General features: G+C 49.2%; 6 protein-coding genes across 7 annotated transcripts in view; 3 read left to right on the top strand and 3 right to left on the bottom strand.

The window, feature by feature from the left end:
* Positions 1 to 580: 580 nt before the first annotated feature.
* Positions 581 to 6,574, top strand: FVEG_07789 (hypothetical protein). The gene is made up of 7 exons (XM_018896462.1): positions 581 to 1,288; positions 1,375 to 1,507; positions 1,568 to 1,757; positions 1,811 to 5,660; positions 5,711 to 5,784; positions 5,833 to 6,047; positions 6,099 to 6,574. Exons 1-7 carry the CDS (start codon positions 1,154 to 1,156, stop codon positions 6,257 to 6,259), a joined length of 4,758 nt encoding a protein of 1,585 aa, XP_018753936.1. The 5' UTR covers positions 581 to 1,153; the 3' UTR covers positions 6,260 to 6,574.
* A 160-nt stretch (positions 6,575 to 6,734) lies between these two features.
* FVEG_07788 (dTMP kinase) lies at positions 6,735 to 7,437 on the top strand (the record flags this gene model as incomplete). The annotated part of the gene is made up of 3 exons (XM_018896461.1): positions 6,735 to 6,923; positions 7,014 to 7,159; positions 7,242 to 7,437. The coding sequence occupies 3 exons, from the start codon at positions 6,735 to 6,737 to the stop codon at positions 7,435 to 7,437; spliced, it is 531 nt and encodes a 176-aa protein (XP_018753935.1).
* Positions 7,438 to 7,642: 205 nt separating this feature from the next.
* Positions 7,643 to 8,385, top strand: FVEG_07787 (Ham1 family protein). The gene is made up of 4 exons (XM_018896460.1): positions 7,643 to 7,923; positions 7,994 to 8,067; positions 8,125 to 8,269; positions 8,321 to 8,385. The coding sequence occupies exons 1-4, from the start codon at positions 7,753 to 7,755 to the stop codon at positions 8,381 to 8,383; spliced, it is 453 nt and encodes a 150-aa protein (XP_018753934.1). The 5' UTR covers positions 7,643 to 7,752; the 3' UTR covers positions 8,384 to 8,385.
* Positions 7,891 to 10,975, bottom strand: FVEG_07786 (hypothetical protein). Its single transcript, XM_018896459.1, has 9 exons — positions 10,310 to 10,975; positions 9,781 to 10,227; positions 9,635 to 9,725; positions 9,480 to 9,584; positions 9,221 to 9,432; positions 9,140 to 9,171; positions 8,941 to 9,092; positions 8,678 to 8,888; positions 7,891 to 8,624 (listed from the first exon to the last, which is right to left on the bottom strand). The coding sequence occupies exons 1-9, from the start codon at positions 10,376 to 10,378 to the stop codon at positions 8,597 to 8,599; spliced, it is 1,347 nt and encodes a 448-aa protein (XP_018753933.1). The 5' UTR covers positions 10,379 to 10,975; the 3' UTR covers positions 7,891 to 8,596.
* A 303-nt stretch (positions 10,976 to 11,278) lies between these two features.
* On the bottom strand, positions 11,279 to 12,860 carry FVEG_07785 (GTP-binding protein rhb1). 2 transcript variants are annotated; one of them, XM_018896458.1, is made up of 4 exons: positions 12,600 to 12,800; positions 12,433 to 12,538; positions 12,070 to 12,338; positions 11,279 to 12,013 (listed from the first exon to the last, which is right to left on the bottom strand). In XM_018896458.1, the coding sequence occupies exons 2-4, from the start codon at positions 12,482 to 12,484 to the stop codon at positions 11,774 to 11,776; spliced, it is 561 nt and encodes a 186-aa protein (XP_018753932.1). In that variant the 5' UTR covers positions 12,485 to 12,538; positions 12,600 to 12,800; the 3' UTR covers positions 11,279 to 11,773. The 2 variants fall into 2 exon arrangements, with proteins under 2 accessions (XP_018753932.1, XP_018753931.1); XM_018896457.1 differs by having other exon boundaries at positions 12,433 to 12,860.
* A 442-nt stretch (positions 12,861 to 13,302) lies between these two features.
* Positions 13,303 to 15,045, bottom strand: part of FVEG_07784 (hypothetical protein) — a gene marked incomplete at its 5' end in the record, with an annotated part of 2,716 nt that continues 973 nt past the window's right edge. The window contains 2 exons of the mRNA XM_018896456.1: positions 13,303 to 13,600; positions 13,653 to 15,040. Coding sequence (XP_018753930.1) covers positions 13,361 to 13,600; positions 13,653 to 15,040 — 1,628 coding nt within the window. The 3' untranslated portion in view covers positions 13,303 to 13,360. The remainder of the gene's footprint in view (positions 13,601 to 13,652; positions 15,041 to 15,045) is intronic.

The raw sequence follows: 15,045 nt of genomic DNA, 5'->3' as shown, positions 1-15,045 counted from the left end.
TGGTGAAGTTGTATCAAGACAGTGCGATTTCGATCTCGGAGCGTTTGATCGTCAAATGTCAATTAAGGGGCCTGCGGCGTAACATTTTTTGAGCGTTAGCTCCAACGAACGAACTCCAATAATTCCTTTGTATCTGTCCTCAGTGACAGTCACAGTCTCACCACAGGCTGATGTATGTTCATGTCCAGTTCCGTGACATGGTAGAGCATGACAGACACAGTGTCGACTCAATTCCAAGAGCTATCTCTAGGAAAATGCACGCATTTGTCCTTCGCTTGTTTCTCACCCCAGATCCCAAGGAAGACAAGACAAGGTCGAAGACGCGGACGGGTCGGCCCCTCATTGGCTCGCGGGTAGAGAGAGCCCCTAATTCTTCTGAAGCCAGGAGCTTCCAGGAACTGAAAGGCTGGGTGGGCGTCGTAGAGTTTGAGGTACTTAAAACGATCTTGATTGGTATTTCGATGGTGGTGATGCACTGAAAGAATACCAATGGCTGGGCCCTTAGGTACTGCGATGGTCTAACAGCGAATGCCCCGCCCCCCCTGTTCCTCGACCTCCAACGTGCGTGCCCCGTGCGGCTGCAGTGTCCATCCGGCCCTTTCAATCAGGAGCAAAACGCGTGCTGGCATCACCGACCGCATCCATAACTTTTGACCTGCTCTTCAAGGTATTTTCCTTTTGCCTTGTGCGATCACTTAATCTTGCTCGACCTCTTTTTTTGTCGGCGAGTCCTTTGTGTCCTTGTGTGGGAAGTGAGAGGAAGAGTTGTACAAAGCTCGTTTCTCCCGCCCTTTTCAAGTTCAGGGTCCTTTTCTACCGCCCACCTTCACCCACCGTACTTTGGATTACGGGGCACCGGTGTACCCAAAAGTTGGACGATTTGCGCAAAGCATCCAACAACCGTTCGACCGCACATTTTCAACGATCCAAGATCGCATAACGCCTTGTTGCCTTTGTCATCAGCGGCATTTTGACTACCACAATCTTTCCCCGGCAGGCCCCGTTGCTTCATATACCAACAGCTGCTGGCGAATGTCTGCTTCCTACCGCCATTCAGCCCCTTAGCACAATATCTGCCGATACCGCTTCGACATAGTCGCATTCACCTCTTGTTGCTTCACATACCGGCCTTGCGCCCGGTCATATCGCCATCATGGCATCGGCCTACGAGGTTGGCACAAGAGCCTGGCAGCCAGACACTGCTGAGGGCTGGGTTGCTTCGGAGCTCATCAACAAGACCGTTGATGGGTCCAAAGTCAAGCTGACCTTCCAGCTTGAGAATGGCGACGTGAGTTTTCCCTTTAAATGCGTTCAATGATGCCATTGTCGCTCTCTGTCTGGGATCACGAAACTGACAGGATGTGTCTCATATAGACCAAAGATATCGAGGTCACGGCGGAGGCCCTACAGAGCGGTAACGACCCGTCTCTCCCCCCTCTGATGAACCCGACAATGCTCGAAGCCAGCGACGATCTTACAAATTTGTCCCATCTTAACGAACCTGCTGGTATGTCAAACACAAGATTACTTTCCGTGGTATTTGGACAATAGTGCTGATACCCTGTAGTTCTTCAGGCAATTCGATTACGATACTTGCAAAAGGAGATCTACACCTACAGTGGTATCGTCCTCATTGCCACCAACCCTTTCGCACGAGTCGATTCGCTTTACGTTCCCGGCATGGTACAGGTTTATGCTGGAAGACAGCGAGCGACTCAAGCTCCCCACTTGTTCGCTATTGCTGAAGAGGCCTTCATGTAAGCATGCACTTTCACATGCCAATCCAACTTCATACTGACTTGAGGCTCAGGGACATGGTTCGCGACAAGAAGAACCAGACAGTAGTTGTCTCCGGAGAGTCTGGAGCTGGCAAGACTGTCAGTGCCAAGTACATCATGCGATACTTCGCTACCAGAGAGTCGCCCGACAACCCCGGTGGACGCTCCAAACGAGGAGCCGAGTCCATGAGTGAGACGGAAGAGCAGATCCTTGCGACTAACCCTATCATGGAAGCGTTCGGTAACGCCAAGACCACCCGAAACGATAACTCGTCACGATTCGGAAAGTACATTGAGATTATGTTTGACGAGCACACAAATATTATCGGTGCCAAGATCAGGACATACCTTCTCGAGCGTTCTCGATTGGTTTTCCAGCCCCTCAAGGAGAGAAACTACCACATTTTCTACCAGCTTGTCGCTGGTGCATCAGAGCAACAGCGCGAGGAGCTTAACCTGCTACCTATCGAGGAGTTCGAGTACCTGAACCAAGGAAACTGCCCAACAATCGACGGTGTGGACGACAAGGCCGAGTTCGAGGCCACCAAGAAGTCTCTGTCAACAATTGGTGTCACAGATGCCCAGCAGGCTGACATCTTCAAGCTGCTGGCTGGTCTTCTGCACCTCGGAAACGTAAAGATCACTGCATCGCGCAACGATAGTGTTTTGGCCCCCAACGAACCGTCTTTGGAGCGTGCTTGTGCCATTCTCGGTGTCAAGGCCGAGGAGTTCGCCCGATGGATCGTCAAGAAGCAGCTCGTTACCCGTGGCGAGAAGATCACCTCCAATCTCAGCCAAGCGCAGGCCATTGTCGTTCGAGATTCCGTTGCCAAGTTCATCTACTCAAGCTTGTTCGACTGGCTTGTCGATATCATCAACCATAGTTTGGCTGCTGAGGAAGTGTTGAACAGAGTTGTCTCATTTATTGGTGTTTTGGATATTTATGGTTTCGAGCATTTCGCCAAGAACTCTTTCGAACAGTTCTGTATTAACTATGCCAACGAAAAGCTCCAGCAGGAATTCAACCAGCACGTCTTCAAGCTGGAGCAGGAGGAATACCTCAGGGAAGAGATTGACTGGACCTTCATCGACTTCTCTGATAATCAGCCTTGTATCGACTTGATTGAGGGTCGTATGGGTATTCTGTCTCTGCTTGACGAAGAGTCTCGTCTCCCCATGGGTTCTGATGAGCAGTTCGTTACTAAGCTTCACCACAACTTTACTCCCGACAAGCACAAGTTCTACAAGAAGCCTCGTTTTGGCAAGTCTGCTTTCACCGTTTGCCATTATGCCATTGACGTTACCTATGAATCCGAGGGCTTCATTGAGAAGAACCGAGATACCGTCCCTGACGAGCACATGGCTGTCCTGCGTGCCACAAGTAACGAGTTCTTGAAGACTGTTCTTGACGCTGCCTCAGCTGTACGAGAAAAGGATGCCGCCTCATCAAGCTCCAGCTCCGTTAAGCCCGCCGCTGGTAGGAAGATCGGCGTAGCTGTCAACAGAAAGCCCACTTTGGGAGGCATTTTCCGATCTTCGCTCATCGAGCTTATGAGCACTATCAACAATACTGATGTCCACTACATCCGATGCATCAAGCCTAATGAGGCCAAGGAGGCATGGAAGTTTGAGGGACCCATGGTTCTTAGCCAGCTTCGTGCTTGTGGTGTCCTCGAGACGGTTCGCATTAGTTGTGCTGGTTACCCTACTCGTTGGACATATGAGGAGTTTGCCCTTCGTTACTACATGCTTGTGAAGTCTGATCAGTGGACTTCAGAAATTCGCGAGATGGCCGATGCTATCCTTAAGAAGGCTCTTGGAACAAGTAGCAGCAAGGGTATGGACAAGTATCAGCTTGGTCTCACCAAGATTTTCTTCCGAGCTGGTATGCTTGCTTTCCTGGAGAATCTCCGCACAACTCGACTCAACGACTGTGCCATCATGATCCAGAAGAACTTGAGAGCCAAATACTACCGACGACGCTATCTTGACGCGCGTGAGGCCATTGTTATGACTCAGTCTGCTATCAGGTCATGGAAGGCCAGGAAACAGGTCCAGGAGCTTCGCACTATCAGGGCTGCCACTACCATCCAGCGAGTCTGGAAGGGATCTAAGCAACGCAAGGCCTATCAACAAATCCGGAAAGATATGGTTCTCTTCGAGTCTGCCGCCAAGGGATATCTTCGACGAAAGAACATTATGGAGGAACGCCTCGGCAATGCTGCCCTCAAGATCCAGCGTTCTTGGAGATCACGAAGGCAATTGCGAGCCTGGAGACAATACCGCAACAAGGTTGTCCTCATCCAGAGCTTGTGGCGCGGAAGAAGTGCTCGAAAGGACTATAAGAAGATTCGTGAGGAGGCTCGTGACTTGAAGCAGATTTCTTACAAGCTCGAAAACAAGGTCGTTGAATTGACACAGTCTTTGGGCTCAATGAAGGAGAAGAACAAGGGTCTGGCTTCGCAAGTGGAAAACTACGAAGGACAGATCAAATCGTGGAAGAAGCGACACAACGACCTCGAGGCGCGAACCAAGGAGCTCCAGACAGAAGCCAACCAAGCAGGTATTGCGGTCGCTCGCCTACAAGCTATGGAAGACGAGATGAAGAAGCTCCAGATTGCCTTCGACGAGTCAACGGCCAACATCAAGAGGATGCAAGAGGAAGAGAGAGAACTCAGGGAATCTTTGCGAGCCACAAATTCAGAGTTGGAGACAGCCAGAAGGTCAAGCACGCAACACGAGAAGGACAACATGAGTCTCAGACAGGAGTTGGAGTCTCTGCGGGATGCCCTCGAGCTGGCTCGAAGGAATGCCCCCATCAACGGAGAGCTTGCCAACGGTACCACGCCTGCAGCTGCAGCACCTTCAGGTCTCATCAACCTCGTCTCGTCCAAGAAGCCTAAGCGTCGGAGTGCCGGTGCGGAACCACGGGAGCTTGATCGCTTTAGCGGTACTTATAACCCTCGGCCGGTTTCCATGGCTGTTACTGGCACGGCGCATCGTCAGAACCTTTCTGGCTCGACCTTCCTACCTGGCGTTGATAATATCGAGATGGAACTTGAGACGCTTCTTGCGGACGAGGATGGCCTCAATGAGGAGGTAACAATGGGATTGATCCGAAACCTCAAGATCCCCTCACCCAGCAGCACCCCTCCTCCTTCGGACAAGGAGGTGCTCTTCCCTTCATATCTCATCAACTTGGTTACATCAGAGATGTGGAACAACGGCTTTGTGAAGGAGTCGGAACGTTTCTTGGCCAACGTTATGCAGTCCATCCAACAGGAGGTGATGCAGCACGACGGCGACGAGGCCATCAACCCCGGCGCCTTCTGGCTGTCAAACGTCCACGAGATGTTGTCGTTTGTATTCCTCGCCGAGGACTGGTATGAGGCTCAGAAGTCGGACAATTATGAGTACGATCGTCTTCTGGAGATCGTCAAGCACGATCTTGAGAGCTTGGAGTTTAACATCTACCACACTTGGATGAAGGTGTTGAAGAAGAAGTTGCATAAGATGATTATTCCCGCCATCATCGAGTCCCAGTCTCTCCCTGGTTTTGTTACCAACGAAAGCAGCCGATTCCTGGGCAAGCTCCTGCAGTCGAACTCAACCCCCGCTTACAGCATGGACAACCTGCTCAGCTTGCTGAACAGCGTCTTCCGTGCCATGAAGGCCTACTACCTGGAGGATTCCATTATTACACAGACCATCACTGAGCTTCTGCGGTTGGTGGGTGTGACAGCGTTCAATGACCTGCTCATGCGACGAAACTTCCTCTCATGGAAGCGCGGTCTTCAGATCAACTACAACATCACCCGTATCGAGGAGTGGTGCAAGAGCCACGACATGCCCGAGGGTACGCTCCAGCTAGAGCATCTGATGGTAAGTTTTACGTACTCGCGATGTCAAAGACAACACTAACAACTCTAAAGCAAGCAACCAAGCTTCTTCAACTCAAGAAGGCCACCCTGAATGACATAGAAATCATTCAGGACATCTGCTGGATGTAAGTAGTGATGTCCATCTGGTCTAACTCGCATACTAATTATTGTAGGCTATCACCAAACCAGATCCAGAAGCTGCTCAACCAATACTTGGTTGCCGATTACGAGCAGCCTATCAATGGCGAGATCATGAAGGCTGTTGCCTCGCGCGTGACAGAGAAGAGCGATGTTCTTCTCCTACAAGCCGTCGATATGGACGACAGTGGTCCTTATGAGATTGCCGAGCCTCGAGTCATCACCGCACTCGAGACTTATACTCCTTCTTGTAAGTAAATCGAACAACCTACACCAGGCATTGTAAGCTAACCTGTCACAGGGCTCCAGACTCCTCGTCTCAAGAGGCTAGCCGAGATCGTGTCGGCACAAGCCATTGCACAGCAAGAGAAGTTCGACTATACTGATGGCGAAGATTACGAAGACGGGCAGCCACAACATCATGAGCTGGCCGGCGTTGATGAGGTGGAAACAGAGTCGTAGGGGATAATGATAAGGCATTTCGAACGCACACAAGGGATAGAAGCCGCATTTTCAGGGTGTTTGATGTCGAATTTTCTAATGGCGGCGTGTAACTGAAAACAGATCTGAGGGAAGAAGGGTATTCTCCTTGAATCTGGACGGCATCATGTATACTGAGCGAGAACATATTTCACCTCTCCGCAAGCCGGTGAGGAAGGATATTTATACTCGACTCTATTTTGTAAGATGAGATACGGCTGTATTGGAGAGTCCGAGAGATGAGAGTACGAAGCGATATCGTGGTTATTTATTCACTACTCAAGTGCCATTGGAGATATTATCATCTGTGACTGTTGGTTTATGGTGATGCAATTATCGAATCTATTGCCTCTTTAGTTGCATGGAATTTTTCTGCATAGCAGCATTCTGAAGGTTACCCGACCTGAAGAACTCATCAATCTCTGCAACCTTGTATAAAAACGACAAAGTAGCCAAAATGACCACACGAAAACTACCTAATATCATCATTACGGGCACGCCCGGCGTCGGAAAGACGACTCATTGTGAGGCTCTCGCGGAGCGAACTGGACTGCGCCACCTTTCAGTGAACCAAGTTGTGAAGGACAAGGAATGTCATGAGGGTTGGAGCGATGAGTTTCACAGCTTTATTGTGGATGAGGACAAGGTATGAGACTCTCACGTGGTCAGAACTGATTTTGGGGATGAACACAAGTTCTGGAGTAGATGATGAGAATTTGTGCTGATATCATTACAGTTACTAGATGCTATTGAGGACGATGTCAAGGCTGGTGGATGCATTATTGACTGGCACGCCTGTGATCTGTTCCCCAAGAGCTGGATAGATCTGGTTGTTGTGCTTCGAGTTGACTCATCGACGCACTACGATCGTCTTATCACAAGGTATGTTGCTCATTACATAGCTCTTGTCATTTCGTTCTGGCCTGGAGCAGAGAAACATCCATTTACTGACTCTGTATTTCAGAAACTACCCCGAGTCCAAGCTTCAAGAAAATATTGATTCTGAAATCATGGAAGTCCTCCTCCAAGAGGCTCATGAGGCTTTCGACGAGGAGATTGTTATTGAACTGACAAGCAACACATCCGATGAGATGGACACAAACGTTGATCGTATAGTGGCTTGGCTTGATCAGTGGAAGAAGGATAACGACAAGGAATAACCAAACTTCAGAGGCAACATAAAAGGGATGTATTTGCTACAGGGGGTTACTATAAAAAGTCTTTGGCGTGGGATATTTTGAAGCGTGGACTCGGTTGGTCAAAATAGATTTTCAGATGCAAGCCTAGGGCAGGCTATGAATTGACATGAATCGTTCTACTGGTGGTTCCGTGCTGAGTAAGTGCATATTTTGATGGGCAAACAATCACAGTCATAGTGGGGAGCCTATTGTTCAGCTCGATTATCTCCAGCTGCTATCTCGCTTTCAAGGTCACATCACATCCAGTCAGTAATTTTCTACTTTGCTTTGGTCAAAATGGCTGCACACAAGGTCAACTTCATCACCGGCAACGCCAACAAGTTGCGCGAGGTCAAGGCCATTCTCGAGCCTGAAATCGAGGTCCTCAGCAAATCTATCGATCTCGAAGAGGTTCAGGGTACACTTGAGGAGGTTACAGAGTCAAAGTGCCGTAGAGCTGCTGATCTGGTATGTAAACTATCTTATATATCCTACAAACGCTGTAAAGAAGATGAATTTGTTTAACAATAAAATACAGGTGAAAGGCCCCGTGCTGGTAGAAGACACGGCTCTGTGCTATAACGCTCTGAGCGGTCTTCCTGGGGCGTACATGTGAGATTTGATGCTAAAACGCTGTGAAATATGAATGCTGATGCGATGGCTTTAAAGCAAGTGGTTTATGACTTCGATCGGTCATCAGGGCTTGAACAACCTGTTGGCTGCTTACACTGATAAGTCCGCTGAGGCTGTCTGCACTTTTGGGTACTGTGCTGGACCTGGTGAGAAGGTCATTCTGTTCCAGGGCCGATGCCCAGTAAGAAACTCTCGAGTCCGTCCACTGTGGCTGTGCTGATATGTGATACAGGGCAAGATTGTGCCTCCCCGTGGACCTCCCGATTTCGGTATGTGCTGTGAAAAGAATACATAGTACTAGTGCATGCTGACTGATGAATAGGATGGGATGCCGTCTTTGAGTATGAAGGTCAAACGTATGTAAAGTCTGAATCTGAGCGATGATTTCTGCTAATTGTCATAGTTTTGCTGAGATGGACAAGGCGGAAAAGAACAAGATCTCCCATCGTGGCCGAGCTCTGGCCAAGCTCCAGGCTTGGTTCAAGGACCAGCAGTAGACTGCAGTGAACTACGATACAGCAGCGTACTTTGTGAGGCTAGAGTCTTATAAGTATAAAGGTTAGATGCAGTCAAGAACGGGATTACTTACTAGAGCACTTCATACTGGTTGTACTTGCGAAAGTAGTGAGAGCCACGACGGTACGGCTGCAAGAAACTGTCGATCGAAGAGGGCTTCTGACGAACTGTTCTGCCGATGAGGTTTCGGACCTTTGTAGAATCACGAAAACTGGGATCGAATACTAATAGATTCGCTTGACCGTCCATTTGCCTCTCGAAGCCAACGATTGTCAAAGAGTGGCCTATCGACATTTAGTACCTAGTAAGCATACTGATGGCTCGAGATTCTCTTACCTGGGTGTTGTAGATAGATTGGTGGCAGGTCCGTATGATGGATTCGGTCTTCGACGCTTGTGATACCTCCTCGAAAGTATCCTTCGATAGCTTCAAAGAGACGTTGTTTCGACTTGCCGCGTTCCTGATCCTTAAATGCTTGAACGGAGCAACTGTTACTGTTAGTTGCATGTCGAGTTTCTCATGACAGTGAACTTACGGTATCTCCAAGCTGAGAAACACAGCCTGTGCCTGGTTCTTGTTAGTCATCACACTCCATATAAGAAGAGGTGTTGTATACCTCTGGTGTACCGATGTATTTTCTCGTCCCCTTGATGCCTCCAGTCTCTGCTCTTCCTTGGGCATTGATACCCATGTCCCAGGCATTTTCAATGAGGTCTTGGATCTGAAAGATGGTAGGAAACGTGCGCCCAAAGTGATTTGAACCTTCTCTCGAAGCGGCGATTATGTTTGAAGTGAGCATCTGGATATTTCGATAGCCACAGAAACCGCCTGTCACTCGTTAGAGACCCCAGACTACACAGCATTTGTCGACTCACCTTCTCGTCTCAATTTGGAAACATGTTGTACCGCAGGGTGACACAGGTAGGCTTCCTGTGTTGAAGGACTTTGCTCAAGAAGCTGACTTAAAACCGGCAGAACACCTCAAGAAACCGTTAGCCGCTGCTGGGGAACGTTACTAGATAGTACTCACCATCGTTGACAACCTGACCTTCATCCTTAAGAAGATCTACGAGCCAAGGGGGCATCTTTCTCTCATGCGCAAATCTGCCAAGATCGGACTTCTACTCTCGTGTTAGTCACTTCATCATAAGTATCAATAATCATGTAAAATCTCACCCCCAGACGAACGTTGGATTTAGCTCGATCGCCATTTTTATCTCGACTTGAAGAGCCTCTGCTAGTAGTCTTGGTGATACCAGCATCCTCTCTCTTGGTCTTGTGCCGTGTCCTACTACTGCTGCCGTTACTCTCCCTCCCGTGAGAGCTACGCCCGGAAAAGAGGTCCTTCCAGGCCTGGATAGGGCTGACTTTCTTGTGCTTCCGGTCTCTATCTCTAGATGAAGACTCCGGCTTCCGGGCCACAGCGGGAGTCTGTTCCGGCTCTGGTGCTGGTGCTGGCTCTGGCGTGGGCGTGGCGTCCTGCGCCTCGAGCTCGTGAAGCTCGAGATGATAAGCTAGCTCGTCCAGCCGAAGGATCTCACCGCAACCTTCTGGACACTCAATAGTGTCTCCGGAGGTGGTGGGTGGTGGTCCGTCAGCGTCTGGGTGTTGCTGCTCTATGTGCTAGTCCAGGGGAAGAATGTCTTAGTCTCAGCTAAACTCAAGTCAAGCGGTGGGAATGAAAAGATCGGTGAGAGAGACACACTAGAATGAGTTCATATTCGTCTTGGCCCGGCTTGAAGCCGCAGAAGGGGCAAGGATCCGAGTTGGACATGGTTGATTATTTCATGAATTAAGACGAGGGATGAGATGAGAAAGGTTGAGTTTAGGAACGAAGTGAGAGTTGTTTCAAATGCGAGACGGAGAATAAGTTTCTATGTGTCTATGAGTTATCAAGTGCAGCGATGTTTTTGGCTGTGACAGAATGAATAAGGTCAAGAACAAAGAAAGAGTTGGACGCGGTGAGAGAGAGTGTGTGAGTGTGAGTGATTCAGTGTGAGCCCGTGAGTGAGGCTGTGAAGGCGGTACACGTACCACGTACCACTTCTCCAGGGTCTCACAGCGTTTTCAAAGTCAAATCACGGGAAGGGCACAGCCTAAGAAATGCAGCCATTCAACTGTAGCTTGACAACACCAACCACTATATTTGAGTCCTATAGTAGTATTTACGGATACATACTCAAAATGCAAACACAGCAAATGCATATACAGCAATGCCAAGTCAGTCAGTCATATACCACATGGCGCGACGTCAGTACCACAACAAAGACCGCGGATCTCTCAATAGCGTCCGGATGGTACCCTATTGCATTTGTATAGCGGGACCATCCGAATAGAGTCAAGTTCCCGTCCAAATGGATCTCACAGTAACATACAGCACGGTTCAGTACATACAAGAGACAGACCGCTCTCATGGAGGTAGGGAGGGTTCAAAGAACTAAAGCAAGTTAGGTAGCCAAACTAACAAGGCATCATGAATTGTTGGGAACCAATTATCAACGACACCGAGAATCTGGTGCCTTGGATTTGTTCTAGAAACTTGCTTTAGACAAGGTACGTATCGGTAGTTGCAGCTCGATAGATCCTTGCAAGTGTCACTCAATCCCTTCTGTCAGTCAGTCATTCAAGCGGCCATGAATCAGAACATTCACCAAGCAAAGTCAGTCAGTCAGAGTCAGATAGTACAACAGAAATTTTCTAATAGTAAGCAACCAAGCAGCCAATCCCAAAAACCTCCTGACCTGAACCTGAACCTGGACCTGGACCCTTCCATTGATTTGAACCATGTACTCTAGTTGTTAAGGCAGGCAAAACGAGGAAGAAAATAACACACCAAAAACTTGGGCAGTTAGTAGACATCGACATGGTACGACTTGACACACCCTTTCCAATAGACAGCAACGGAGAATTTAACCAAAAGAGGGCACCCTATTCAAGGCCCTTGTTGTCTCAGCCCCGAATCACCTTGTGACCTCTGCGACTGAGACTGAGGCTGTGACTGACTCCCACCCATCGTGGGACGGCCTGGCCTGGCCTGGCCTGGCCTGGTCAGAACTTGTGGACCGCCCCGCGGTCTGAGAAGACTTGAATCGTCATCATCGCGATCGTGATTGTCTGGCAAAATGATAATCATGCCTCTTTGAACAGCATTCGCAATTATTTTTTTTTTTTACATCAGAATGCAATTGCTCTTGGCCGGAGCCTCGCCCGGGTTCTGCGACTTCTCAATCTGTCCGATCAAGAGCTCGAAAGCCTTGCCCACGTTCTCGTTGTATCGTGCGCTCGCCTCGGTCCAGCCGCATTGTATCTTCTCCGAGAGCTTCTGTCCGTCTTCGGGTGTCACCTGTCGTTGCTCGGGGCGCAAGTCGCTCTTGTTGCCGACGATGCAGATGGGGACCGACTCGGTGCCCTAACATTGGTGGTTCAGCTTATGGGCTGCTTGTTTCGGGTTCTGGGAGGACTTACCAGGTGGTTGAGGATCTTCTCGCGAATGACTTGCACCATCTCGAACGATGGCAGTGATGATACTGAGTAGACGAGCATGTAGCCATGGATTCCGATAAAGTGCTTGGAGTTGAGGATGCTGTACTCGTCCTGGCCCGCTGTGTCGACGATCTCGGTTGAGTAATCTTGGCCCTTGTACTTGATCATCTTGCTGAAGGTATTCTCAATCGTGGGATAGTAACTGTCGACGAAGTGGCCATCGACGAACCGCACGGCTAGAGACGACTTGCCTGTGATGCGTCCACCGTCAGCAAATGTAATTGAGCATTCGGAATTAAACCGCGATCTTTTGAAAATGTGATAAAATGATTGAGAAATACTGACCGACTGAGCGGCTGCCGACAATAGCGACCTTTCTTTGCTTGGGAGAAGGCATCGTGCTACAACGTTGAGTGGCAGTGAATCAAAAGTGAAACAGCGCGTGCGTCTTCTTCGTTGTTGAACCTAAAGTTGAGTGTTGGCGCCCGAAAGGAGTAAAAGTTTGGGCGTACAGCAACTGAGACCAACAGCGGGCAAAAAATAAGAGGATGGAGAAAAAGAGAGCGAGAGGCAAAAAGAGTCTCGTTGATGACGATGGTGAATGTATGATGTGTAACTTTAGTACGGTACCTCAACTGGGGGGTATATGGTATCCCGTAAGTAATAAGGGCCTGGAACTTTAGGTGCCCGTACTCACGTCAGTCAAATCAAATCAGCTCAGATCAGATGCTAGAGGTCTTGAATGCAGTAAAAAAAAGGAGCCCATCTTTTTTAGGTCATTCCTGATGGGCACCTCAGGAACTGTAACTCTACTCTACCTACTGCACTCACTGCAAGCCCCCCTCCAAGAACGGGAGCCCCTCCCCCTCCCTTCCATTTGCATCATACAGTCCGATAAAGATACGTAACTGTGCTGCCTCTCCCCTGTAATAGTGTTAGGTTGGTTCGCCTTCCTCACTTGATACATAGCCAAGCAAAGTATGCACTAAATCACACCGGGAATAATCTAACAAGAGCCTCAGATCATGCATTATCACTCAAGTATGAACGAATCTCAATATCAGTATCAGTCAGTATCAGCAAATATGGCCCTTCTAGTGGCCTGGTATCGATTCTTCTTCTCATCTATACACTCTCTCGCTAGCAAATATGCCCAGAAGTGGCTGTAGTCCATCCGTCATACAAAGTAGAGAAAAAAGAAAAGGGAGTCATACTCAGAACATTGTCCCAAAACATTCCCTAGCTCAAGTCATGTCCATGCGTATATAATCAACTATTGTCGTCGCAGTCGTTGTAATTCGTTGACGAGCCCTTCCAGCTCCGTCACCTTGTTGTCCACTGATCTATACATTCCGATGAATTCCTTGATCGATCCAATCAGACCTGGGAGTCCCTCGCTTCCCGCTTGCTCCTTCAGTCGTTTCCGGGCTGCATCTTCCAGAGACAAGTAGCCCAGCAAGACGGAAAGGTAGCCAAATGCCACGCTCAGCTTCGATTTCTCTACAGAGTCGGCCTATAACATCATTGTCAGTTTCAGATCTATCATCGTCAACGAGCAAGCTTACCTCTAGCATCAAGGCCTGGTTCTGTAAGTACACTGTCACCAGGCCATCCAGTTGCGCCCCGGTGATGTTCTCACGCGCGGGAGCGCAGTGTTCTAGTATATTGATCGTCATACCGAGCACTAGAAGGAGCCCATCATAAGTCTCCTCCTTCAGACGTCGGTTGCTCATAGCGTCCAGGGCCGATTTGAATCCAGAGAGAATGCACTTCGAAAGACTCGACAACAGGATTACATCACTAAAGGCCGCCGCGCCGTGTGTCGTGTTGGACATATTGATCGAGAGCTTGAGAATGGCTACTTCGGTGTTTCCGGGCTTATCTGGCCATTGCTGGAGGTTGTTCTCGAGAATACGCGCCACTTGATGCGATTGCTGCGCAATCCATGTGACTTCATTGGCATCGTTCATCGCCAGGCCTGACTGTGACTCTAGTATTGATATGATAAGAGCAGTCGCTGCATCGGTTTTAGGGTTTGTACTCGTACAATGAGATAGGACAGTCTCAAGATCGTTCTCCACGTCCTTGACAACTACTGATGAGTGCATCGCATCGATTCGTTGGCATACAACGTTCAGCAGTTGAAGTGCAAGAACTTGAGGCGAAAGTTTCTCAGGGCGGCGGCCATACCAAATATTCATTTTCTTGAGCGTAGTCTTGACTTCACTCAGAGAGGCTCTCGTCGTCTTTGCGAGCCTCAGTTTGCCTGACGCGAGTTCATCAATGTCTTCAGGCACCCGTAAAAGGACAGAGAGCATTTGTCCCAGTCCATCATCAACAAGCTGTTGCAAGAGGTGGGCTGCAGGGCTGAAATGGAGAAACGAAACGAGAACGGCTGACAAGGCGAATCCGCAAATGATATCCTGTTCTTGACCAATGTTTGCTGCGACTTTATCGCGAGTTGCGTGATCTCGGAATTGACTGATGAATTCCTTGTTTTGTAGCTTCTGAGAAAGCTCCAGGAGTGCCCCTCTCCTCAATGAAGATGAAGAGCTTCCAGGGGTTCCTATCCGAGCAAGCAGATCCTCCATCTCATCGGCAAAGCGATTGTTGGCTCCAGCTCTCCGTAGTTCATGAACGCTCTTGATAGCAGGTCGTGTCCCTCCGTCTCCGTCGACATCATCGGAGTCATCCATGGCAAATGGGTCGGCGTTGGCGGGTTCTGCAGGCGTAGCAAGAAGCGCATCCAGCTCTTCTTCCACAGTCATGGGCTTTTCCTGGCTGGGCTCACTGAGCTTCGAGGAAGACTCGGTCAGGATGGATCGAGATTGGCCGTACGTGTACTTGACTCTTCGGCTTTTGAGTGCAACCGTAGTGCGATTTCGGGGTCGTATCGTAGAGTCTTGAGAATAATTCTGGGAGTTGCTTTGCGATTGTTGAGAGGGAGTCGCACCTCCG

The sequence above is a fragment of the Fusarium verticillioides genome, chromosome 3 (genome assembly GCF_000149555.1).
Source record: "Fusarium verticillioides 7600 chromosome 3, whole genome shotgun sequence".
Lineage (NCBI taxonomy): Eukaryota > Fungi > Ascomycota > Sordariomycetes > Hypocreales > Nectriaceae > Fusarium > Fusarium verticillioides.
The sequence above is the reverse complement of the archived record's forward strand: the minus strand, read 5'-3'. Positions and strand labels throughout refer to the sequence as shown.

Excerpts from the sequence above, each read along its gene's own strand:
- FVEG_07789 (XM_018896462.1), top strand. The coding sequence starts at position 1,154 with ATGGCATCGGCCTACGAGGTTGGCACAAGAGCCTGGCAGCCAGACACT. Across the intron at positions 1,289-1,374 it reads TCCAGCTTGAGAATGGCGAC|ACCAAAGATATCGAGGTCAC; the intron begins GTGAGTTTTCCC and ends TGTCTCATATAG. Across the intron at positions 1,758-1,810 it reads ATTGCTGAAGAGGCCTTCAT|GGACATGGTTCGCGACAAGA; the intron begins GTAAGCATGCAC and ends CTTGAGGCTCAG.
- FVEG_07787 (XM_018896460.1), top strand. The coding sequence starts at position 7,753 with ATGGCTGCACACAAGGTCAACTTCATCACCGGCAACGCCAACAAGTTG. Across the intron at positions 7,924-7,993 it reads GCCGTAGAGCTGCTGATCTG|GTGAAAGGCCCCGTGCTGGT; the intron begins GTATGTAAACTA and ends AATAAAATACAG. Across the intron at positions 8,068-8,124 it reads GGTCTTCCTGGGGCGTACAT|CAAGTGGTTTATGACTTCGA; the intron begins GTGAGATTTGAT and ends ATGGCTTTAAAG.
- FVEG_07786 (XM_018896459.1), bottom strand. The coding sequence starts at position 10,378 with ATGTCCAACTCGGATCCTTGCCCCTTCTGCGGCTTCAAGCCGGGCCAA. Across the intron at positions 10,228-10,309 it reads ACGAATATGAACTCATTCTA|CACATAGAGCAGCAACACCC; the intron begins GTGTGTCTCTCT and ends CCCCTGGACTAG. Across the intron at positions 9,726-9,780 it reads AATCCAACGTTCGTCTGGGG|AAGTCCGATCTTGGCAGATT; the intron begins GTGAGATTTTAC and ends ACACGAGAGTAG.
- FVEG_07785 (XM_018896457.1), bottom strand. The coding sequence starts at position 12,484 with ATGCCTTCTCCCAAGCAAAGAAAGGTCGCTATTGTCGGCAGCCGCTCA. Across the intron at positions 12,339-12,432 it reads TGTCGGCAGCCGCTCAGTCG|GCAAGTCGTCTCTAGCCGTG; the intron begins GTCAGTATTTCT and ends GACGCATCACAG. Across the intron at positions 12,014-12,069 it reads AGAAGATCCTCAACCACCTG|GGCACCGAGTCGGTCCCCAT; the intron begins GTAAGTCCTCCC and ends CACCAATGTTAG.